At 49.8% G+C, this 23305-nt stretch overlaps 7 protein-coding genes across 7 annotated transcripts; 4 read left to right on the top strand and 3 right to left on the bottom strand.

The window, feature by feature from the left end:
- Positions 1-799: 799 nt before the first annotated feature.
- Positions 800-5277, top strand: PFICI_07376 (uncharacterized protein; the record flags this gene model as incomplete). Its single annotated transcript, XM_007835957.1, has 2 exons — positions 800-1740; positions 1803-5277. The coding sequence occupies 2 exons, from the start codon at positions 800-802 to the stop codon at positions 5275-5277; spliced, it is 4416 nt and encodes a 1471-aa protein (XP_007834148.1).
- A 1379-nt stretch (positions 5278-6656) lies between these two features.
- PFICI_07375 (uncharacterized protein) lies at positions 6657-10741 on the top strand (the record flags this gene model as incomplete). Its single annotated transcript, XM_007835956.1, has 3 exons — positions 6657-6662; positions 6742-7666; positions 7737-10741. 3 exons carry the CDS (start codon positions 6657-6659, stop codon positions 10739-10741), a joined length of 3936 nt encoding a protein of 1311 aa, XP_007834147.1.
- A 294-nt stretch (positions 10742-11035) lies between these two features.
- On the bottom strand, positions 11036-12030 carry PFICI_07374 (uncharacterized protein; the record flags this gene model as incomplete). Its single annotated transcript, XM_007835955.1, has 3 exons — positions 11036-11368; positions 11511-11893; positions 11958-12030. 3 exons carry the CDS (start codon positions 12028-12030, stop codon positions 11036-11038), a joined length of 789 nt encoding a protein of 262 aa, XP_007834146.1.
- A 1559-nt stretch (positions 12031-13589) lies between these two features.
- PFICI_07373 (uncharacterized protein) lies at positions 13590-14508 on the bottom strand (the record flags this gene model as incomplete). The annotated part of the gene is made up of 3 exons (XM_007835954.1): positions 13590-13907; positions 13985-14407; positions 14476-14508. The coding sequence occupies 3 exons, from the start codon at positions 14506-14508 to the stop codon at positions 13590-13592; spliced, it is 774 nt and encodes a 257-aa protein (XP_007834145.1).
- A 1838-nt stretch (positions 14509-16346) lies between these two features.
- PFICI_07372 (uncharacterized protein) lies at positions 16347-17699 on the top strand (the record flags this gene model as incomplete). Its single annotated transcript, XM_007835953.1, has 3 exons — positions 16347-16496; positions 16566-17071; positions 17129-17699. The coding sequence occupies 3 exons, from the start codon at positions 16347-16349 to the stop codon at positions 17697-17699; spliced, it is 1227 nt and encodes a 408-aa protein (XP_007834144.1).
- A 321-nt stretch (positions 17700-18020) lies between these two features.
- On the bottom strand, positions 18021-19245 carry PFICI_07371 (uncharacterized protein; the record flags this gene model as incomplete). The annotated part of the gene is made up of 3 exons (XM_007835952.1): positions 18021-18469; positions 18543-19014; positions 19084-19245. The coding sequence occupies 3 exons, from the start codon at positions 19243-19245 to the stop codon at positions 18021-18023; spliced, it is 1083 nt and encodes a 360-aa protein (XP_007834143.1).
- A 1550-nt stretch (positions 19246-20795) lies between these two features.
- Positions 20796-21458, top strand: PFICI_07370 (uncharacterized protein; the record flags this gene model as incomplete). Its single annotated transcript, XM_007835951.1, has 1 exon — positions 20796-21458. One exon carries the CDS (start codon positions 20796-20798, stop codon positions 21456-21458), a length of 663 nt encoding a protein of 220 aa, XP_007834142.1.
- Positions 21459-23305: the final 1847 nt, after the last annotated feature.

Genomic DNA, 23305 nt, shown 5'->3' with positions numbered 1-23305 from the left:
CCTGCGAGGCAAGCAGGCTGAATCCCGAGCTGATGTCATTGGCCCGACCCCGACGTTCAGTCTCACCCCGAAGCTCCACAAGAATCCCACGGACTATGGAATTTCTCAACAGCCCGCGGCGCAGGCTTGCTTGCATGAAACCATGGCACATGGCAGCCACGCTACCATGCAGTAAATCATCAATTCACCTTTTAGGCAATTCTTATACGGTACCTAATCCAATATGTTACCAGATAGCCAAGAATTTCAAGGACTTAGTCGTATGCTCTGACCATTGCGGGCAAGCCGGTGCAGTAGACGGGCTTTCTTTATACAAATGTCCTCCACTTCATATACCATCAAACCCGCCTCGCCAATCAGAAACCATGCTGATGCCGTCTTTGGAAACTTTTCCTCGGATCGCTGCATGGTCCCGAGCACCGCGTGGACTTTTGTTCCAGTTTCACAATGTCAGCCGCCACGCCAAAGACAAGGATGACTGTGCTGCTGCTGTGGGGATCTGCCGAGCCCGAGTCGAATCTGATAGGAATACAGATCTGGGTATGATTACAAATGATTCATACAGTGCTCCAGTGCTATCTTTAGTAGCCAAGAAGGGCTTGTAGATCTTGCAGTGCCCTGCTACTTATGAGAAAGGGTTTTCCTCTTTAGATTAAAATACAAAAACATATTTGTTCCTTCGATCTGTTCGAAGGTAATGATACCAATTTATAAAATTCCATAACTGATTTCTTTGTAAATTTTAATCGACATAATAAAGGAACAATCGGCTGCAGAGATATCCGACAGGCTGTTCACGATGCGTCCGAGGTTGAGCTTCGAGAGGCTCAGCTTCGACACCTCGACCGAACGAGATGGCGACAGCTCGACCGACTATGACAGTTATGAAGACCTACCCAGAGTAGCGTCCATGATAACGGACATTGACAGAGGAGAAATCGAAAGAATAGCCAATACGCTTTCATGGCGAGAGTCAGTTGCCGTCGATACCAGCCTGCGGAGGATCTCAACCTTGGGAGCTCACGACCATAGACTGGAGCCATCCCACAAGGACTTTGACATTGGACGGTGGCTCAGGCGTACTCTACAAGAATTGCAGTCTCGAGGAGTCTCCATCAAGAAGACGGGCATTGCCTACTCAAATCTCAAGGTGTCGGGTACTGCTCCTGCCCTGCAACTCCAGGATACTGTCAGTAGTATGCTTGGCGCGCCGTTCCGACCCGAGACATGGGATTTTGGCAAGAAGGACCACAAGGTTATTCTACGCAACTTTGATGGGCTGGTCGAGAGCGGAGAACTTCTCATTGTCCTCGGCCGTCCGGGCAGTGGCTGTTCCACTCTACTCAAGTCCATGACTGGACAGCTCTACGGACTTTCGGTAGATGAAGGCTCAACTGTCAGCTACAATGGCATCTCGCAAAAGGTCATGATGAAAGAGTTCAAGGGAGAAACCCCTTACAACCAAGAGGTCGATAAGCACTTTCCTCATCTGACGGTGGGTCAGACAATGGAGTTTGCCGCGTCTGCTAGGATGCCGTCGAACGGTGGTGGCGACATGACCCGAGAGGAGCGGTCCAAGCTGCTGGCCGAGGTCGTCATGGCCGTCTGCGGGTTGAGCCACACATATAACACAAAAGTTGGTAACGACTTTGTTCGCGGTGTATCGGGTGGTGAGCGCAAGCGTGTGAGTATTGCAGAGATGATCTTGGCCGGATCGCCTCTGTGTGCGTGGGATAACAGGTATGTTCACTCTTTCATCCCATGAGCCATATCATTCTCAATATCTGACAAAAAAAAAATAGTACCCGAGGTCTTGATGCCGCTACGGCTTTGAAGTTTGTGGAAACCTTGCGGCTCACTGCCGACTTGACCGACACCACGGGAATTGTTGCCATCTACCAGGCCAGTCAAGCCATCTACGACCTCTTTGACAAGGCCACGGTTCTCTACGAAGGACGGCAGATCTACTTTGGTCCAGCCAGCCATGCAAAGGCCTACTTTGAGAACCAAGGATGGTACTGCCCTCCTCGTCAGACGACTGGTGACTTTCTCACCGCCGTCACGAACCCTTCCGAGAGACAGGCCCGTCCAGGAATGGAGAACCAGGTGCCACGTACAGCAGACGAGTTTGAGCACTACTGGCGCCACTCGGCCGAGTACTTGCACTTGCACAAGGAACTGCAGCAATACCATCTGAGACATCCCATGCAAGAGAACAGTGAGAGTCTGGCAATCCTCCGCCAGCAAAAGGTTGCAAGCCAGGCCAAACTTGTCCGTGAAAAATCCCCATACTTGATCAGTATACCAATGCAGATTCGACTCAACACCAAGCGAGCATATCAGCGACTCTGGGGTGACAGGGCTGCCGTTACGACTACAATGATTTCTCATACCATTGGTGCCCTCATCATGGGTTCTCTCTATTACGGCACACCAGACTCAACTGCCGGCTTCACGTCAAAGGCTTCTGCAATCTTCCTGGCTGTCCTCATCAACGGCTTGCACAGTCTTGCCGAGATTGCCACCATGTACGACCAGCGGCCGATTGTAGAGAAACAAGTGTCTTATGCCTTCTATCATCCCTCCACGGAAGCAATAGCTGGCGTTGTGGCAGACTTGCCAATAAAATTCTTCATGGCAGTCGTATTCAACATTACCTTTTACTTTTTGGTTGGTTTGCGTCGAACACCGGCTCAGTTTTTCCTCTTCTTTCTGGTCACATACATTGGCACCTTTGCCATGTCAAGCTTGTTTAGAACCATGGGAGCAATCACCAAGACAGCCCCTCAGGCATTGGCCATCTCGGGTGTCATGATCTTGATGCTTGTCATCTATACGGGGTTCACCATTGCTATACCTCTCATGCACCCTTGGTTTTCATGGCTCCGCTATATCAACCCCATGTTCTGGGCTTTTGAAATTCTCGTGGCCAATGAGTTCCACGGTGGCGAGTTTTCATGCGACGCCTTTATCCCTGCTATCGGCCGGGTCGGAGACTCGTTCATCTGCTCCGTCGTCGGTGCCATCCAAGGGCAGGAGACGGTCAACGGAGATGCCTTTATTGGTGAAAGCTACGAGTATTTTTGGTCTCATGCCTGGCGCAATCTCGGCATCCTCATTGGCTACACCCTCTTCTTCATGTTTCTTTACTTTCTCGCTTCCGAGCTCAACAGCACCACCTCCATCACTGCCGAGGCTCTCGTCTTTCGCAGAGGCCACGTCCCTGCACACCTGCTCCATGGCAAGTCAGGCGGCCATGATGAGGAGATGATGCCTGTTTCCGGGGCCAAGAATGAGGAGTACAGTAGCGGTAGTGACATGAGAGCGATTGAACCACAAAGAGATGTCTTCACCTGGCAGGATGTGGTCTACGACATTGAGATCAAGGGCGAACCGCGAAGGCTTCTGGATCATGTCTCGGGTTGGGTCAAACCCGGTACTCTGACTGCGCTCATGGGCGTGAGTGGTGCCGGCAAGACGACGCTGCTCGATGTCCTGGCGCAGAGGACCACCATGGGCGTCATTACCGGCGGCATGTTTGTCAATGGTAAGCCCCTGGATGCTGGGTTTCAGCGCAGTACGGGATATGTCCAACAGCAAGATCTTCATCTCGAGACAGCCACCGTCCGTGAGAGTCTACGCTTCAGTGCCATGCTGCGTCAGCCAAAGTCGGTCAGCAAGCAGGAAAAGTACGAATATGTCGAGGAAGTTATCAAACTTCTCAATATGCAGTCGTTTGCCAATGCCGTCGTCGGTGTCCCCGGCGAGGGGTTGAACGTTGAACAGCGCAAACTTCTTACCATTGGTGTTGAGTTGGCTGCCAAGCCCAAACTCCTTCTCTTCCTCGACGAGCCGACCAGTGGTCTCGACTCACAGAGTTCATGGGCCATTGTGGCATTATTGCGCAAGCTCGCCGACGCTGGCCAGGCCGTCTTGTGTACAGTGCATCAACCGAGTGCTCTCCTTTTCCAGCAGTTTGACCGCCTTCTGTTCTTGGCCAGGGGTGGAAAGACTGTCTACTTTGGCGAGATTGGGCCCAACTCGAGAACGCTTCTGGATTATTTTGAGTCCAATGGAGCCAGGCTATGTGACGACGACGAAAACCCGGCCGAGTACATGCTAGATGTTGTAAACAATTCATGGGACGGCCGTGGCAACGACTGGCACACTGCATGGACCGAGAGCCCAGAGAGCCGCGCGGTTCAGCGCGAGGTCGGCAGGATCCACGCCGAGACCAAGAGTGTTCCTCTCTCCGCCGGGCCTGGGAGCGATGCCAGGGCCGAGTTTGCCATGCCCTTCTCTACGCAATTCATCGAGGTCACGAACCGCGTGTTCCAGCAGTACTGGAGAACACCAAGCTACATTGCCGCCAAGATGGCGCTTGCCATCGGCGCCGGCCTCTTCATTGGCTTTTCCTTTTGGCATGCCAACACGAGCTTGGCGGGCATGCAGACTGTCGTCTTCTCGGCCTTTATGCTCACAACCACCTTTACCTCCGTCGTGCAGGCCATTCAGCCAATGTTTGTCACGCAGCGCTCTCTCTACGAGGTTCGCGAGCGCCCGTCCAAGGCGTACTCGTGGCAGGCCTTTTTGCTTGCCAATATCCTCGTCGAGATCCCCTATGCAATTGTCATGGGCATTTTGACCTATGCATGTTTCTCGTACCCCGTCTTTGGGATCCAAGCCTCGGAGCGGCAAGGCCTTACCCTCCTCTTTTGCATCCAGCTCTTCATACAAGCCTCGACCTTTGCCCAAATGACGGTTGCCGCCGTCCGCGATGCCCAGACCTCTGGCGCCATTGTGACGCTCATCGTCCTGCTGTGTCTCATCTTTTGCGGTGCGATGCAGCCGCCCTCGGCGCTCCCGGGCTTTTGGATCTTCATGTACCGCGTGTCACCCTTTACCTACTGGATCGACGGCATGATTTCGACGCAGCTGCACGAACGGGACGTCGTGTGCTCGGCCGCCGAGACGTCCGTGTTCAACCCGCCCGCCGGCCAGTCGTGCGGTGATTACATGGCCGACTGGCTGAACACCGTGCCCCCTCCCCCCGGCACGCTGCAGAACCCTGACGCCATGGCCGACTGTCGTTACTGCTCCATCTCCGTGGCCGATCAGTTCCTCGCCGGCAACCAAATGTCGTGGGACCACCGTTGGCGCAACTTTGGCATTCTTTTTGCATACATGATTTTCAATATTGCCATAACCATAGGAACTTACTGGGCATTCCGTGTCAAGAACTGGAATAGCGGTACCAAGAAGAACAAGAAGGCCTAAGAGTGATGGGTTGTTGTGAGAATCTAGTAATGGTTTCTTCTTTGGATTTTGGGCGTTTTTATAGAGATTGATGATGAACTGCTGATATGAAGTAACGATTCACCCATAGAATTATATGCATATACTGGATGCAAAATGATCATGATCACAATATCATGGTAAATAGAACTGGTTTTGTTTTGAGTCAAGGGACTTGGATGCAATACTTTAGGGCAACTATACCGTCATTCGCGTGTGTTTATCATAACAACTGAGCTTTAGTGTGAACCCAACGTTTGGGCTCTAACTTGTAGCTGTTGCATCTTGTCCGGAGGCTGGACGAAGAACAAAGCGCAACTTGCAAAGTAATGACATTTTGGGGGTGTCAAAAAGGCATTGTAAACCGAAGTGATATGTACACTGCCGAGATGATCGTATTTCTGGCCATTCTCTCCTAGTTGTGCAATTGACCAGTTAGTGTAAAAGAAGAATCCCAAAACATATAGCGCATGAGTAAATCTTGGAGGTAATGGCCATGGTCAGCTCGGCCGGATTCGCGCCGCGGATAGAAAGGTCCTGTTCCCCGCTCTGAACCCTAAAGCAATCGACTGAAAGCTATTATCCATGTACTAAACTCAACAAATCATGACATTGGCATGCGGAAACGTACATTTGCATTGGGTATGTATCCATGATCTGAATTTCTTGCCATGTTGTACCTATCTGCAGGGTTTCTTGGCTTCGTGTCTGATTAGTATTGGCTCGCTGCGACTGTTGCTGTCATACGACATGATTGCACTGACTGTCCCACCGCCTTTACTTCTTGACCTGGCTTCATGTTCTCAAAAGAGGACTGGACCTACGAAGCTTTCAAAGATTGAAAGTAGATGCATAATCCAAGTCGTTGGTCGAAAATGTATCGATTGAATCCAATTACGTTAGAATGAGGGAATATTGGTTCCGGCCCATTTAGTTTTGAGTAAAAGTGAGGAGTACAGAGTACTTCGTGTAGCCGACCGCCCATAACAAGACAAGCCCCTACTGTCCGTTGCCATGCCCATGCCGGTGCCGCATCTGCCAATGGAGCCCAGGAGATAAGATGCGATTGATAAAAACTTTGGATCTCATATAGTACCTAGGGAACCCCGCCCGCTGCAAGGACCGGGGGGGTCCTGGCCCTGGCCAAGTCGCCCGCCGAGAAGCGTCCGATGTTTCTTGGAGTTCCGTGCCAGAGGTAGGTTTGCTCCCGGTTGATAATATTTCTGGGCAATTGCTTGTTGGATTCGTGGTTCCTACATTGCAACAGTAGAGAATATCACGGCTCGGATCCCTCTAGCTGCTCTGGAATAGTTACACCAGTCGATTGTCGTTGAACATTGGTTCACGGCGTCTAGCTCAAGATGCCAGTAAGTCGCGTTCTCTTTTGTACGACCGATTATCTCTCGTTTGAGCTTGGTTCAACTCTGATTCGATTGCACTGTTTAGCCTCAAAGACGGGTTTCTAGCTTTCTAGAACTGCTCTTCTACGCAAACCCAACATGGATCGACTATGGCCTGATGCTCTTGGGAACCCTTTGCGCCGTGGGCGCCGGCGTGCCATTTCCTCTCATGGGTATCCTCTACGGTAACCTGGTCGACAATATGAACGATGCCACCTGCGAGGCAGACTCGAGCGGTACCAGTCAGCAGTACAGCGGCGAGATCAATCAAAAGGTGCTCCAACTCGTATACTTGGGAATTGGGGCATTTTTCCTCGTCTATGGTTACCTCCTCTTCTGGAGCTTGGCAAGCCAGCGCTTGTCGCAGCGGATACAAGCCAAGTACTTTTCCCTCCTCCTTCGCCAGGATGCCGAGTTCTTTGACCTGCGCAGCGCCGGCGAGATCTCGTCGCGTCTGAGCGGCGCCATCCAGGCCATCCAGGCTGGCACCTCGGAAAAGGTCGGCATACTCATATCGTCAATGTCCTTTCTCATCACGGCGTATGCCATTGGCTTTGTCAAGTACACCAAGTTGACCGGCATGCTCACGTACTTGATACCGTCAATGCTTGGCAGTTCCTATCTCTGCAGCTACCTGTCACAAAAGTATGGAAGCCAAATGTCTGATGCCATTGACGCTGCTTCGTCCACTGCATCCGAGGCGCTCAATCATGTCGCAGTTGTGCATGCTTTTGGTGCCGAAAGGCCGCTGGGACAAAAGTTTACCGAAAACATGACCAAGGCCAAGGGATGGGGCACCAAGAAGAGCATTTATGTCGGCGCTCAGTCTGGTTTTCTCTATCTACTGGCTTTTACGGCGAATGCATTGGCTTTCTGGCAGGGAACCAAGGCCATAGCGGCGTCCTACCAACAAAACGGCGAAGCAGTGTCTGTAGGAGATGTTTATACCGTGGTGTTGCTTGTGGTTGATGGTGAGTTTCTTCCTCCAAACACCCTGGATTTTCTGCCTATTCACCCTTTTCTAACCTAAATACCTATCAGCATGTACCATGATTGGGCAGGTTGCACCTCTTTTACCGATTCTCGCTACTGCCACCACCTCATTTGTCAAACTCAAGCAGGACATGGAGATACTGCCCAAGATTGATGTGCCAGGTGAAAAGGGAGCGTGTTTGGAGCCTACCATTGATCCCCGGATGGAATTTCAAAATGTCTCTTTCCGTTATCCATCGCGACCAGATGTCGAGGTTCTCAAAAGTGTCAACCTCTCATTCCCAGCCAAGTCACACACTGCATGTGTTGGACTGTCGGGCAGTGGCAAGTCGACAGTCGCGGCTCTCCTGTGTCGACTATACGATCCGGAACAGGGGCAGATACTGCTGGCTGGTCACCCCATTCAGACTCTCGACGTTGCAAACCTCCGAGGCTTCATCAGCCTGGTACCACAAGAGCCATCCTTGTTTGACATGTCCATCTTGGAAAATATCGCTCTGGGTTTGTCAAGCGCCATCAAACCCGAACTTCGAGATCTTCGACAGGCACTTTTGGGATCTTCTCTTGCACGACTCGCCGCAGATCTTCGTAAAGGAGTGCCCTTTGCTACGGCGTCCGAAGCGTACGGTCCGGATATCTCCAAGATTGCTCGTCTAGTTGTAGAGTCTGCAGAGCTAGCCGATGTGACGAGTTTTATACAGCGACAAGAATTCGGGTATGGCACAATTGTTGGCCAGGGAGGCAAGCTCGTCAGTGGTGGCCAGAGACAGCGCATAGCCCTGGCTCGGGCACTTATCAAGGATCCCAGCATTCTGATTCTGGACGAAGCGACGGCAGCCCTGGACTCTGCTAGTGAAAGACGCGTCCAGGCTGCTCTGGATCGCGCAGCCACTGGCAGGACAGTCATCACCATCGCTCACCGACTGTCCCTCGTCACTAATGCGGATAATATTATCGTGATGAAGGACGGAGCCGTGATAGAACAAGGTAAACATGCCCAACTCATGGCAGTCGGCGGCCAGTATGCGCGGCTAGTCAGTCTCCAGAATCTGGCGACCGAGACTGCTAGGCCTCGTATGCCGAGGGGTTCCATCGAGAGCCGAGCATCATACGAAAGCTCCACCATTGAGACACTCTATACCGATACAGCCTCCTACAAAGAGATTACCACAAAGAAGCAAGAAAATGAAGAGAAGGAAAAATCTCAGTCCTCTAGCGACGAGGCACCCAAAGGAACCGCCATTGGCACCATGGCGCGAATACTGCGGCCCCATCTACTATGGCTCACACTGGCAATGGTGGCGGCCTTTATTGTCGGCTGCACTTACGTAGCTTCGGGTATCATCTTTGGAAATACCATAGGAATTGCCAGCCCTTGTACGCCATCAGCAATCATCTCGTCCAAGGGCAGATTCTTTGCCCTCATGTACGTTATACTGGCCATAGCCGAGGGTGCCGCCAATCTTGGGAGCTGGTCCGCCTTTGGGTACGTGGCTGAGAGCCTAGTCTGTTCTACGCGGGTCAAAATGTTCCAGTCATTATTCAAGCAACCTCTGTCCTGGCACGAGACAGGCAACCGAAACCCGTCGACGCTCCTCTCCCTCATCACAAAGGACGCCTCTGCGCTGGGTAGCTTGAGCGGTTCCATCGTGGGGACTTGCATGGCCGTCATCGTCAATGTCATAGTCTCGCTCATCGTCTCACACATTGTGGCCTGGAAGATTGCAATCGTCTGCGTGGCTATATGTCCAATCTTCCTTGCGGCCGGATGGATGCAGCTGCGAATACTGTCCAGATTTGAAAAGAAACATGACGATGCCTATGCCCAAGCAATCGGCATCTCCGTGGCCTCGGTCAACTCGATAAAGACGATAGCGGCCCTTTCGATCGAGGAAGAGACCATTGAAAGATACAAGCGGATTCTCAAGGGGCCCAATAGAGACGTCATGAAGGCTAGCACGCTGTCCAACTTGTGGCTTGCACTCGGTTTCAGCACGGGGAATTTCCTTTATTCGTTTACTTACTGGTGGGGTTCCAACCTCATCATCAAGGGAGAATATTCACAGACCCAGTTCCTCATCGTACTGGTCTCTATACTCGTCGGTGCACAGATGTGGGGGCAGTTGCTGGTTCTTATTCCGGAAATATCGCGAGCCTGGTCAGCGGCGCGCAGAATCTTTAATATCCTAGATTTCAAGGACTCGTGGGACACTCCACAAGACAACATTGAAGCACTAAATGGGGCACCCAACGGAACTGATGACGAAAAGCTCGTTGGCTCCAGAACCTCGGCCAACCCATCTGGTCGCGGAATGGCCATCAAGTTCCGAGACGTGTGCTTTTCCTATCTTGGAAGACCCGACATTGAAGTTTTGCATGACGTGTGTTTTGAAGTCACGGCAGGACAATTCTGCGGACTCGTAGGACCTTCAGGAAGCGGCAAGTCTTCCATCCTCCGACTCTTGCAGAAGCTCTACGAGCCCACGAGCGGCGGCATCGAGGTCGACGGCAGGACCATTACCGAGTCGGACAACAGCGAGTTCCGCCAGGCCGTGTCGCTCGTGCCGCAGGATTGCGCCCTCTTTGACGGCAGCGTCCGCTTCAACGTGGGCCTCGGCGCCCGGAGGAACCAGACGCTGACGGACCAGGACATTGAGGAGGCGTGCAGGATCGCCAATATCCACGAGACCATCATGGCCCTGCCGCGGGGGTACGAGACCGAGTGCGGCGCCAACGGGACGCACTTTTCGGGCGGCCAGCGCCAGCGCATCGCCATTGCGCGCGCCCTGGTGCGCAAGCCGCAGCTGCTGCTCCTCGACGAGAGCTCCAGCGCGCTCGACGCCGAGAGCGAGAGGGCGCTGCAGATTAGTCTCCGGCGTGCGGCCGAGAGGACCACCGTGATTGCCGTCGCGCACAGGCTCCAGACTGTCAAGATGGCCGACGTGATCTTTGTCGTCGACGAGGGTAGGATCGCTGGACGGGGCAAACACGAGGAGTTGATGCAGACCAATGAGACTTATAGGGAGAATGCTTTGCATCAAATGCTCAGCTAGTCTTCTTCATGCATCTCGTTGGCTAGGTGAGATAGGTTTAGACCACAGTCTACGTAAAATCTTGGTGTTGAATTATTGAATCTCTCGACAAGTTGCCTATCCATTAATTCTTACCAGTAGTAATGTCCTCAAAACAGTTCATGGTTATCCTCTCGCTCCTCCTCTCGTTTCCGTTGTCAGCCAAACAAGTAACTTGATGAAACCCCCCCTTTGACCACTGGTAACCCCCCCCCCAAGATTTGGCATTATGACAGAATATTGTCTGAAGAACCAGTAGTGACTACCTCTATCGATCTAATCGTCGCGTGGAGAGATGTCCGAAATGACCTCGGACAGGAGCCCACGTTTCTTGGCAGGGACAAAAGAGGAACTACAACCGGTGAAGGGCACACAAACAACACCGCCGCAGACGCCCACTACATAAGCACCATTCGAACAGCCGTATCCATCCGGACAATCAATGTCCATGGCACATGGAGGGCCACAAGTGGAACCAAGATCTGGATTGAATGTATCGCAGATGCCAGGCGGCCCGTAGGGTCGCCTGTCGCAGTAGCAATTATTCGAACAGCCACCAACACCAGGATTAAGTGAGGAATCTGGTGCGTTGCATGAGGGACCGTTGATCTACTCCGCACAATAGGCATTAGTATTTGCTCTCAATGACCACTGGAGAATTGCCTTGGGAACAGGATGAAGCCATGTCAAATTGAGCTTTCCAAGACGTGATAACAGATTTTAAAAAAGGAATTTTTCGCCAGGTACTCACCTGTAATATAGAAGCAACACTAGTGACTGTGGCGGTTGTTGTTGCTGTTGTGCTGTCCGTATCAGTCTCGCTAATTGTGGTGATTGTCATCGATGTCTCAGTGTCAGTATCAGTCTCTGTGGTGGTGAGTACAGTAATATCTGTTTCAGTTGAGGTCAACGTCGTAGTGGTCGGAGCAGTAGTCGTCTCAGTCGCTATTGCAGTAGTGCTCTGGGTCATGGTGACGGTCACAGTGACAGTAACCGAGATGGTGCTTGTCGAGGTCGAACTTATGGTTGTGGTCGTAGTGGTACTCAGAACTGCAGTCGATGTAGTGGTGACGGTTGCTATAGTTGTAGTAGCCGTTTTGTCGCTTGTGATTGTTGCTGTTTCCTTGCTTGTAACTGTGGATTGTTGAAAGAATGTCACTGTGGTTACATCAATCAACGTTTTCGTAGTTGCTTTTACAGTCGACGTGCTCGTGGGTGCAAGACTTGTCACTGTAACCACCCAGGTCTGTTGTGTTTCGAGACACTTGCATACTGAGCTAATCACGGACTCTGGTCGCCAAAGAAGATCGTCGAGAACACTGGCATCAGCATCCGTGGTACTGGATATATATCTCGATGTACTCGGAGTAGTCGAAGTAGAAGACAGAGAGTTTGTTCCCGGTTTTTCGGCCACAGTGATGGTAGTAGTCGTGGTGATGAAAGGATGAATGTTATATATGGGTATTCTGGCGTTGAGTCGAGGTTTGAACGGTACCGGCTGGGATATACTCGTAGCTAGTATCGCGCTCTGCCTAGGCTCGCTCATAAATCTCTTTCTATTAGTATAGAGCGTTGATGTAATAGTAGTAGTTGTCTCTACAGTTGCGATCGGCGTGAACGTGGAGGTCGTTGAGGTAGAAGATGTCGAAGTGATTGTGGTTGTGACGGTAGTCGTGGTCGTGATAGTAACCATTATTACCGTTGTTGTCTGTTCAATAGTAGTCACTGTACTAGTCGCTGTGTCGGTCTCCGTGCTTGTGAGTGTGGTAGTGTCGATTTCCGTGCTTGTATCAGTGGACGTAGTTGTGGTGGACGTAGTTGTGCTTTCAACGGCAATATCTGTACTATCGGTGGTCGTGATAGTCGCAACAGTCGTGAACGTTGCTGTATTCTTTTCGGTAGCGACCGTCTCAAGAAAAGTCTGGGGGAGACTGTTTCTTCGATTGTAGTCGGCTCCAAGGTAACAATAGATGTGTAGGTGCTAGTAGTGGTGGTGAACGCTGTCGTAGCAGAAGTGGCAGTGACTGTTATCCCCGACGAGATGATGACTGTCGTGGTCGATGCATCAGGCGTGTACCGTGCAGAGCAGAATGATAATGCCGGCTGATAGTCACTGAGGATATCAACAGTTGATTGCAAGGCACCTGCACAGCGGGCAGCCAATGTCTTGCCGATGAGAGACAATATTATCGCTCCATATAGGAGTGCTAGACAACCAACCATGATGTATGCAGTTCGCAATGTGCATCAATAACCCTCGAATGCGAGTAGCCGATTAGTAAGGATCGAATTATATCTGGCAAGATGATCCTCGGATTTCATCTAGGTTATGTGGTTCTTTCTTCCCCCTTTTTCTTTTCTTTTTCTGTTTCAAGGTTCCTTAATTCCATTCATTGTGTTCGCTTATATACTGCTAATCTCGGGCGAGCTTCGTGTCGCCAGCGGCTCAATGCCGTGCTCGCCACTAACCCTCGGTATTTGCCAAGTGCCGGGCTCAGCGAAACCGATGCGATTTATAGAATTCATTTTATCCAAATCTTGGTTTTTCAACAGTTTGCTCTCTGGGCATCCGTGAATTCTCTTCACTCCTATAGTACAGCAACATAATAAGTATCGAATGTTGTGGACATGTCATCCTTTATACTCCATACTATCTGCATGATATGTATTTTCACATGTCCCTTCTTGAGAGATGAAGCATACATTGACATGTATAATGTGGCCTTTCCGGCAATTAGGCTTGGCACCAGTAGGCGGGACGGCTTCATTCAGATCCTACCGCCTTGGTGGTAATTGCTCTCGCAAAGTAAGGTTTCCTTTCACAAAGAGGCTACCTCGACAATCGTGTCTGCAAGCTCTTTCGCAAATTCAAGTACGGGGCATGTCCACTCTCTGGCAGTCTGATGGCCCTCATGCCTCCGTCGGCCACGGCCTTCTCTTGGGTCTCGGGCAAAACAACGTGATCTTTCCCACAGACGAAGAACGTCTGAGGAATGGACAGCTCCGAAGGACCCGTCGGCGACGGGATATTGAATATGTCGACGCACATGGGCTCAAGCTGAGCTAGTGCGGCGTTCATGTCCTCATCCGAGGCTGGCTGCAGAAAGTATCGCCGCGTGGTCTCCGTGTCCTTGAGTGAACATGAAACCTGAGAGAGAAAAGTGTCAATAGCACCCGGTTCTATACATGATGATGCGAGCGAACGCGCTCCGTGGCCCAACATACCTTTTCACCAACCATGTGGATGGCGAAAATGTCGTCAAAGTCGGGTGGGACTGCACAGGTAGGATTGCATGCCTCGTTGGCAGTCGCGCCCTTTTCCTTGAAGCAGGCACTCAAGTAAACAATGTGTTTGATACCGCCCTCTTGTCCCTGCGCTTGGAGCTCAGTGACACTGAGCCCCTTGGCGGCGTTGATGGTGACGAAGCCGCCATAGGAATGGGCTACCAGCACCACCTCCTTGCCGGCATCAATGAGCGCCTTGGCTGCCGTCTTGACCACGGCAACGTCATCATCCAGCGTGATGCCGACTTTGCCCTCGCCGAGGGATGCTAGTCGCGGCGTGACTAGTTCGAAACCCGCAGTCTCGAGCTTTTCGGTCAAGCGGCTATAACATGATGGAGGGTGGTAGGCACCATGCTTGAAGATCTAGGAATCAGCATTTCCCTTGTGTGACTGAGAAATCAATCTCGCTCTGGCCGAGAGTATTTGCTTACAATAAAGAGTATCGCTGGCTTTGAGTGAGACATGGCTGCGGGTTACTGAGCAGAGAACAGAAAGAACTTTAGCAATAATGATGAGATCTGTGCCACAGTGATCGGGAGGATCTTGATGTTAAGTCTACCGCGGTCGCCAGAAACGTGCCATTTCCCCTGATACTCCAACGATGAGGATGCATCATGCACGACTAGGATTAGTGCTTACCGTTGGGTGTCGTCTAACTTCTTGTCTAGCCAACAGATAAACCTAGGGTGGAATGCAAATCCAGCATTAGCGGGTCACTACCTGAGTAGATAAAAGATAGATATTCACTTCAAAAGTGATTCTTGGCACATTATGAACAGTTGATGCCTCTGGAATTTTATTGGATCAAGCAAGAGGATTGTTATACATGTGCAGAAATTGCACTTGTTTGCCAACAGTCTCGTGACAACATCTTCACTCAATTGCCGGGATCTTTGGACCTGAGCTTGGTTCTGGTGCGGAGTAATCAGTACGAGGTCTATTGCAAGCACATGTGCTACCAATATATGGGCCGTCTAACCAAGTCTTGTCCTCCAAGGGGATCGAAGCTGAAATCAGCATCACCCTGTACAGCAACCTGACATGTAGACATGAAATACAGCATTCAACCCATCACCGACTGAATTATACGAGCGCAGTTGGTGTCTCTGATTGATGTACGTATCTTCACTAATGACTTGTTGAGCGGCAATATTTCAACGGCTTTTTTCAATAAGCACATACGCATAACGTATCCACCTAGACGTGCAAGCATGCAAACGTTGTTTGAACTGCCGATGTCCCTTGTCAATTCGCACAATATGGATCGTGAAAAGAATGATGTTTTTTCAGCCCTTGCCAACACGAACAAGAAAAATTGTTGGTTTGTTTCCGGTGGCACGAAAGGCGAATTTTGTGAGTTGGCAGCTCTCAGCTATTTTTTTCAGCGGCGTGGTGATCCACAGGCCCCCTTCGGAGGCTAAGATAGGCCTCGCCAGGCGGTCACGGGCCTATCCCGTCTAGCGGTTGGTGTCCTGCTACGGAAATCCTTATTATAGCGCCCGAGATGCTAGATTTTCCACTGGCTCTAGTGCCCGGAATGTGCACTATATCCCGACAACCTGGGTATAATTGGCAACTTTGCGGGCTCAACTAAACCAACACTTGTTCTGGGCACTGCACCGACTGCTGGGAACGGTAAAGACGGTCACGAAAGGAGGCCGCTTGACGCCAGCTATTGGTCTGTAAATCGGCCAATGGGAAAAATCGTGCCTCAGCCATCCCGCCAGCGCCTTTCCGATTCAATGCCCTCTGCTGGGGACGATGGCGAATGGCCGTTGCACAACCAGGATGGGCGCCTCGTCTGTGGGGTGCGACGCATTAACTTGCCGCCACTGTGGGTACTGACACCCTGGCGATAGTTGCACTGCCGCTCATGGTTGGCTGCCTCTACGTACTCTACCCTGTGTTAGTCACCCGATGATCACGACGCAACTAGCATAGTCGTCCGTACGTATTGAGCTTTTGTGATATGACAGGTCCAGATTCTAAAGTGCAAAGAAAACTCGTTGGACAATATTTAAAAGAACGACCGAGGTCGTGTGCTACTCGTGTGTTTCAATACCCTTTTCCTGAGATATTTGAGCAACACGGCAGGCAGCACAACAACTTGCATATCCCTTTTTGCAACAAAAAATTCACGACTGTTTATTATGATCATGATCGTTTGATCTCTGATACCCCGTCCGGGCTGCCAAGATGATGGAACTGGCAAAGGCCTGAGAGCAACACAACCACACGATAGACGAACGGGTATAAACACATTGGGTCAGAAAAAGTTCAACGCAGACGACCGACCGACAATATGATGGTGGAGGACCGGGGAATACAACTAGAGGCGGTGGTGATTGCTTTACTAGCATTATGTTGGCTATCCGTCACGCTACGATGCTATACCATGGGATTTTTACTTAGACGATTTTATCCGGAAGACTGGTTAGCAATCATTACATTGGTATGTTGTTCTTGCTTTACTTGAACTGGACTATTCTTGTCTTGACAGAAAACTAATCCAAACAATTAGTTCCTTTATTCTGCATATTCGGCGTTTTGCCTTCTTGGCGTACATTACGGACTCGGCGCACACGTCGAAGACGTTCCTATTGACGAACGACCCAAAGCACTGTTCTACAAGTGGGCAGGCCAGGTTTCCTATGTTGTCATTGCCATGCTGGTCAAGTTCATCGTCGGCTTGCTCTTGCTGCGACTCTGCGTCGGGAAGAAATGGCAGTGCATCACGCTGTGGACATTGCTCGTCGTCTCGGGCATCTACACCGTCTTTTACGTCTTCATGGTGGTGTATCAGTGCCAACCAGTACCTTTCTACTGGTACCGATACGATCCAAACCCGCCCATCACGGGCAATTGCAACGGAACGGCCCTGGCCATCATTCCAACGTATATATCATTCATCATCAGCGTGGTTTCGGACTGGATCCTGGCCTTGCTGCCAATTTCGATAGTCTGGAATGCAAAAATGGACCGCCGCTCCAAAATCTCCGTCGCTTGTGTCTTGGCTTTAGGATCAATGTAAGTTGCTAAGTAACGAATCAACCTTACCCCGGTGATATACTTATCCTGCTACAGCGCCTCAATGGCAACCGTTGTACGGATTCCCTATGCCAAACAACTGCTATCGGACCCCGACTATCTCTACAACTTTACCGACCTAGCCATCTGGAGCACGGTCGAGATCGGCCTTGGCCTCATGGCCTCATCACTAGCCACACTAAAACCACTCTTTCGCAAACTCAAGATCCTCGTCGTCACCAAGAGCAGCACCCTACCCTACCACCACAGCCGACCCGGCCACTCCCGAGCCCGCAGCGGCTCCATCTTTCACGGCAAGAACAAGGAGATCAAGAAGCTGCAAAAGTCTCCCACCATAGCCCACCCCGCCCTCAGCGGCTGGAAGGCGCTGCACGACAAGCCCGCCGCGCCGCAGGAGGCGCCGTACGAATTGTCACTGGCCGCCGAGACCAGCAGCGTCCGCACCACCATTACGGCCAACCACCCTTCTCTGGACGGAGGCAGCGGCGGCGCCAGCCGGCCCAGTCCTCCACCACCGACCTACCAGGACTCGTACCGGCGGACGTCGGTGTCTTATCAGTTTTCCCATGTCGATCCCCGTCAATTAGACCACGGAGGCATGTTTTAGAATTATAGATATACCACAGATACGATTATATGATGATACCACTAATAAATATGATAAATGAGCCAATCTTTGCAAGACCATTGGAAATTGCAAGCACCTCAAGTCTAATGTGATTGTGGCCACTAGCCTCGAGATCTCTCATGGAAAATTGAACCTAAAATTTCAAATTTCGTCATAGGATAGGTGCCATGATCTCTGTTTTGCTTTTATGTATGTGTTTCTATGTCTGATAAACCAATCATGAGGCCTTGTCCAGTTCAAATGTCAAATGTGCGGCGACTTTGAACAAGACAAATGACTATTGATTTTTCGGTGTCAAACTCATGCGTGGCCAGCAATTTCCTTGGGCTTGTACAGCTCCTCGAGATACTTTTCCTCTTCCTCGGTCAGCACCTTGCCTCGGGCCGCAAGAGCCTCTTCGATGCGGGCAATGCTGGAAAAGCCAATAATGGGACTGGCCACGCGCTTGTTGATCCAGGCTAGGGCGACGTGGCTCATCTGCCAGCCGCGTTTCTCGGCAAGCTCCTGCACGCGGCCGATAATGGTCAAGTCGGGCTCGACGGTGCCGTGCGAGCCCGGCGCCGCGTCCTTTTCCAGTCGGCTCCGGTCCGTGCTGCCAAAGTCGCTCGGCGGCCGGGCCAGGTGGCCGCGACAGAGTGGCGCCCAGGGAATGAGTCCCACGCCCGTATCGTCGCAGAAGCGGTTCATTTCGCGCTCCTCTTCCCGGTACAAGAGGTTGTAGTGGTTCTGCATGGAGATGAATTTTGTCCCTGAGGAAAGTGTCTTGGTCAGTACAACGCAGGAATGGAACTAGAAATCTTCCACAACTCAACAGATACTCACATCCATTCTTCTCGGCCGTAAACTGCAGCCGGGCAAAGTTGACGGCCCACATGGATGACGCGCCAATGTAACGAACCTTGCCGGACTCGACGAGATCGTGGAGGGCCTTCATGGTCTCCTCGAGCGGTGTGTCATAGTCGAAGCGGTGGATCTGGAGCAGGTCGATATAGTCGGTGCCAAGACGACGCAGCGAAGCGTTGACCTGGTTGAAAATGGCGGCGCGCGACAGGTGGAACTGGTTGACATAGTCCTTGGACGCCTCGTACTCGGCGCGGTGGACATAGTGCCGGACCTCGGGCTGCTCACCTACGCCCCAGTAGCACTTGGTCATGATAATGACCTTTTCGCGCGGTATCTGGTACTCCCGCAGCGCCTTGCCCACAATCTCCTCGCTGACTCCGTTGGAGTACATGTTGGCCGTGTCCCACGTATTGAGGCCGCGATCATAGGCGGCCTTTAGTAGTGGAAGGGCCTATGGTAGTTTTTCATGTTAGCGCCAATGCTCATTGATCAAGTTGAGCACATCAGTCTTTCCACGTACTTGTTCCTCAGGAAGCGCCCATGACAAGGATTTAGGGTCACCAAAGCTCATGCAGCCAAGAATAGGAACCGAGATTCTCAGGCCACTCTTACCCAATCTACGATATTCGCATTTGGAATTGTCAACAGACTCCTTCAACGAGGCGGGGATTTCAGTCGCCATTGTGATTATGTGTCAGTGTATCGCGACCCGTTGGTGAGTAACGAAGCAGAGGATTTGGTGTTGGTGAATATAGTGTCTAGCTGAGGCATAGGCGGGGGGCAATCTATTAGAGAAGAGGAAATTGGAATAATCGCCCCTCCATTACCCTTGATGGCTGGAGCCGCGGGGTATGGGAAAACACAAAAGATACTGTGGTAATCAAGATTGATTATACTGTAATGTGACATCTGCGTTGGGTGGATTGAGGGGTATTGACACCCGATGATCGGGGTAACGGTTTCATTTACAGCCGCATTGGAGCTCGATTGCCGCCCGGTACCTTAAGCTCCGACAAACGATATACCCATCTTGGCCTATGATAGCTGAATCAGCTGCTCGAGGCTACTGCATTTGTGTTGCTGCAACTGTTTGATTTATCCTTCAATCCAAAGAATGTTGAGCCGTCCCACGGCCTATAATTCCAAGTCGCCATTACACTTCTGCTGCGCGCGTCTGGGTTATCTTCTCAGCCCCTCGATCTGGGTCTCTTTAGCAGAGGGATGATAAACTCTACAGAAAGACATAAAAACAATTAGGCAAAGATGTATCATGTAGGTTTCCAGCAGAGGTGTAAATAAGCATCTATATCAGAGCAGTATAGTGGAACATTTGGATTGACTGTGCATTATGAAATTATGCATGAATGGTATTGCCAACAAGCAGTGCTACGTTTCCGTTCGAGGGAAGAGGACGGCTTGTGTCAACACAAGGCAGCAACGTGCCAAGAGCCGGGGGCCGGAATTGTCATCTCAGCCTCAACCGTGCCACACACAATGCAGGCATTCATGTCGATACGAGGATCCTCATCCTTCAATATGCCTGCTTACCTAAGTCACCCACTGATGACATGGTGGCCAGGACATTCTTGTTTCCTTGGACGACCAGTAAACCTTGAATGCAGGTTAGCGGCAATAGCATAGCCCCGTACAATGGCCCACCCTTAAGGCTTGGTTTGGGCCAACGACCGATTTTAACTATAAGGGTTGCCGAAGACGGCAATGCTCTGCTGACATGGGCCAATCAGATCGCATCAGTCGAGGTGGATGCACTGAGCCCAGAGTAGAAATCCCCTAGGAAGGGATAATGTGGTTCATGACCCATTTAAGCTGCGCCAACTGCTGGGTCTGAGATCCTTCTTTGTGTTTTGGTGTTACAGAGGAAGGAAGGGCAAATTTAGAGGCAGGAATGTTGGTGCCCGTGTCATGCATGCTTGGCGAGACGGCACAGTAAGTGAATTAATTGTACGTCATATAATAGGTAGATAGAGAGGAAGCCAGCCAATTTTTTTCCCTTTTTCTTTTTCTTCCGAACTGCTTGATAATCCCTAAGACCACAGTTGACTTAGCTTCCTGCTGTCCTTGTCAATCGCGAGCTTCCGTTGCTCAAAACGCTTGATCATATACACGCGCTCGCTCCGTAGCAAAGGACAGCACCAACCCCATTGTAGCTATTACAACCAAAGTCTGACCAAGTTGAGCTCGAATATCCATACTAGAAAAAAAAACACGAAAATGGGCCAGGCACCAGAAACTCAAGCGGCCGCTCCGCAATACCACGCCGAGTCGGCCTCGACACCCATCACCACACCACAACCGGCCCATGTAACAGCCGAGGACCACGCAGGACAAAAGCCCACATCCTACTACTCATCTCCAGCTCCCCAGCCGCAGCCGGCGGCTGGTGGCGGCCAGCCCAACTACTTCCACAATGCCCACGCGACCGCTTACAGCGAGACGACGCCTCTGCACCTCTTGGGCCCGGCTCCCGCGGCCATTGACTGTCCCTACTGCGGCCGCCGGGGCCTGACGCGGGTCGACGAGTCGGACTCGAGCATGACCATTTTGGCGGGCATTGGACTGGGAGTCATTTGCATCTGCCTGGCGTGTCTCCCGTGCTGTCTGCACTGGTTCCCGGATCACGATCATCATTGCTCGCACTGTGGCCGTCGCGTCGCCCACGTGCCCCAGAGCAGCGGTGTCGCCCAGGTCGTGGCGCCGCCGCACCCGCAGCAGCAGGGCTACCAGCCGACGCCGCAACCACATTATGGCGGACAGACGGAGCTACAGCAGAAGGAGCAGCAACAGCAACAGCAACAACAACAACAACAACAACAACAGCAGCAGCAGCAAAAACAACTGCCGCCAGCCCCTGAACATAATCAGTTCAACGAATAGCGGGTTGAGACAGCTGTAAATGGCAAGAAATAGCCCCCAAGATACTGTCTTATAGGAAGAAATATGCAGAAATAAGGGATTATCTTGGGGGCTTATATAGACATCACAGGTAGTTGGATGCATAATAAACCTATAAATTAATAATAAAAATATACCCGAGGTGAAATAATATACTAATTATTCTTAATTTAGTATGCTACTAGCGTCGCACTCCAATTTTGGGTGCTAAATAAAGCGCTAGTATATTTTTAAGGTTTTATAAACGCTTAGCCACCTATAAGCATAAATATATTAGATCCACCCATAGCTAAATCTTTTTTATAGCCATTTTGGTTTTTACGTTATTATTAAATTAAATATAATATTATCCAAATTACCACTATTAAATTAATATTTATTATCGAATACCTCCTAATTTAGGAATTTAGTAAGCTTAGCCTAATTTAATTTAAGCTTTTAAAACGAGTTAATAACCTAATTAAACGATTTAATAGCCTGCTTTATAATATTAAAAAGGTATTCGATATTTTTATAAAGCTTATACTGCTAATTATTAACGGCCGTTAGCCTAATTTCGATTTCCGGTTTAAAAGCTTTTAAACGCGAATCCTCCTTAGGGAATTAATCCGGCAAAAGGGTCTTAACGAGGACGGCGAACTCGATAGTGCGCTTAATAACCTGACCCTCCTTTTTGTGGGACTGGGAGTTCTGGGCCGTAATAAATGCGAAGCCCGAGGTTATAGCCGTGGTAAGTGCGAAGCCCGAGGTTATGGGTTGCGTAAAGCCGGCGAGATCGAATCTAAAAGGCCGTAGGCGTTGCTCTAATATATCCACGCTTATATTATCGGGCTAATAATTTAACTATTATTTACCGTTAGCAAAAAAGAGCCTATTAAGATTATAATATATTTTAATATTATTAGGAAAAAGCATAAAAATAAGCTCGCCCTTATTATTCCTAATAAACGGAAAGCGATTAAGGTTATTAAGGCTTTTAGCGATCGTAAAAATCTCCGTTATTATTTTATTTTTATTCCTAAACGACGCTTTATTTAAATTACCGAGCTAATTAAAATAAGCAATTATAATAGTTATATCCGATTCCGTAAGCATAAAGGCTACCGGGCGCAAGCGCCTTAAGTTTTCTTTTTCGAAAAATATTTCGTAAAAACCGCGTATAACGATAATTTAAATTTTAAAAAAAAACCTATTATTATCCCTAAATATATTTAGCCTTTTTAGCTTATTAGCAGCGGATAGCGTTTTAAAATAATTACCCTATTAGCCGTTTAAAAAGCGGCCTTTTAAAAAAAAAATAATAAAAGGAAAAATAATAATTTTTATAACCGGGAAAAATATAACGGACCGGTAAAACTAGGCAAAAGCGAACGATAAAAATTAACTAAACCTGGCTATAAAATAATAAAAGCAGGGATTAAAAAAAATAAAGCTATTAAAAATTAGTCTTTTTGCGTAAATATTAATCGTAAAAAAGGTAAAAAATAAAAATAACGGAAAAAAACGCGAAAAAGAAACTAGCTAAAGGATTATTTAAAATTAAAGCCTAGGAGCTTAAAAATATAGCGACGCGTAAAAAATCCGATTTTTTATCGCTATCGCGCTTTTTTATACGCTAATGGATCGTTTATAACGATTCTATATTACACCTTTAAAATAATATCGCAACCTTAGCCTAAAAAACGCCGCTATTTAAGCTAAAGCGTTTATCGACTAATAAATTTATTATTACACCTTGGCAATTAAATAAAAAAGTTATTATTCTCGCTATAAACTTTATGCTTTCGGGCCTAATTAACCTAAAGATCGTAAAGTTCGTCGGTATAAGA

Source organism: Pestalotiopsis fici, assembly GCF_000516985.1.
Source record: "Pestalotiopsis fici W106-1 unplaced genomic scaffold PFICI_Scf_5, whole genome shotgun sequence".
In the NCBI taxonomy this organism is placed as follows: Eukaryota; Fungi; Ascomycota; class Sordariomycetes; order Amphisphaeriales; family Sporocadaceae; genus Pestalotiopsis; species Pestalotiopsis fici.
Note: the sequence above shows the minus strand (reverse complement) of the source record. Positions and strands in the feature narration are given on the sequence as shown.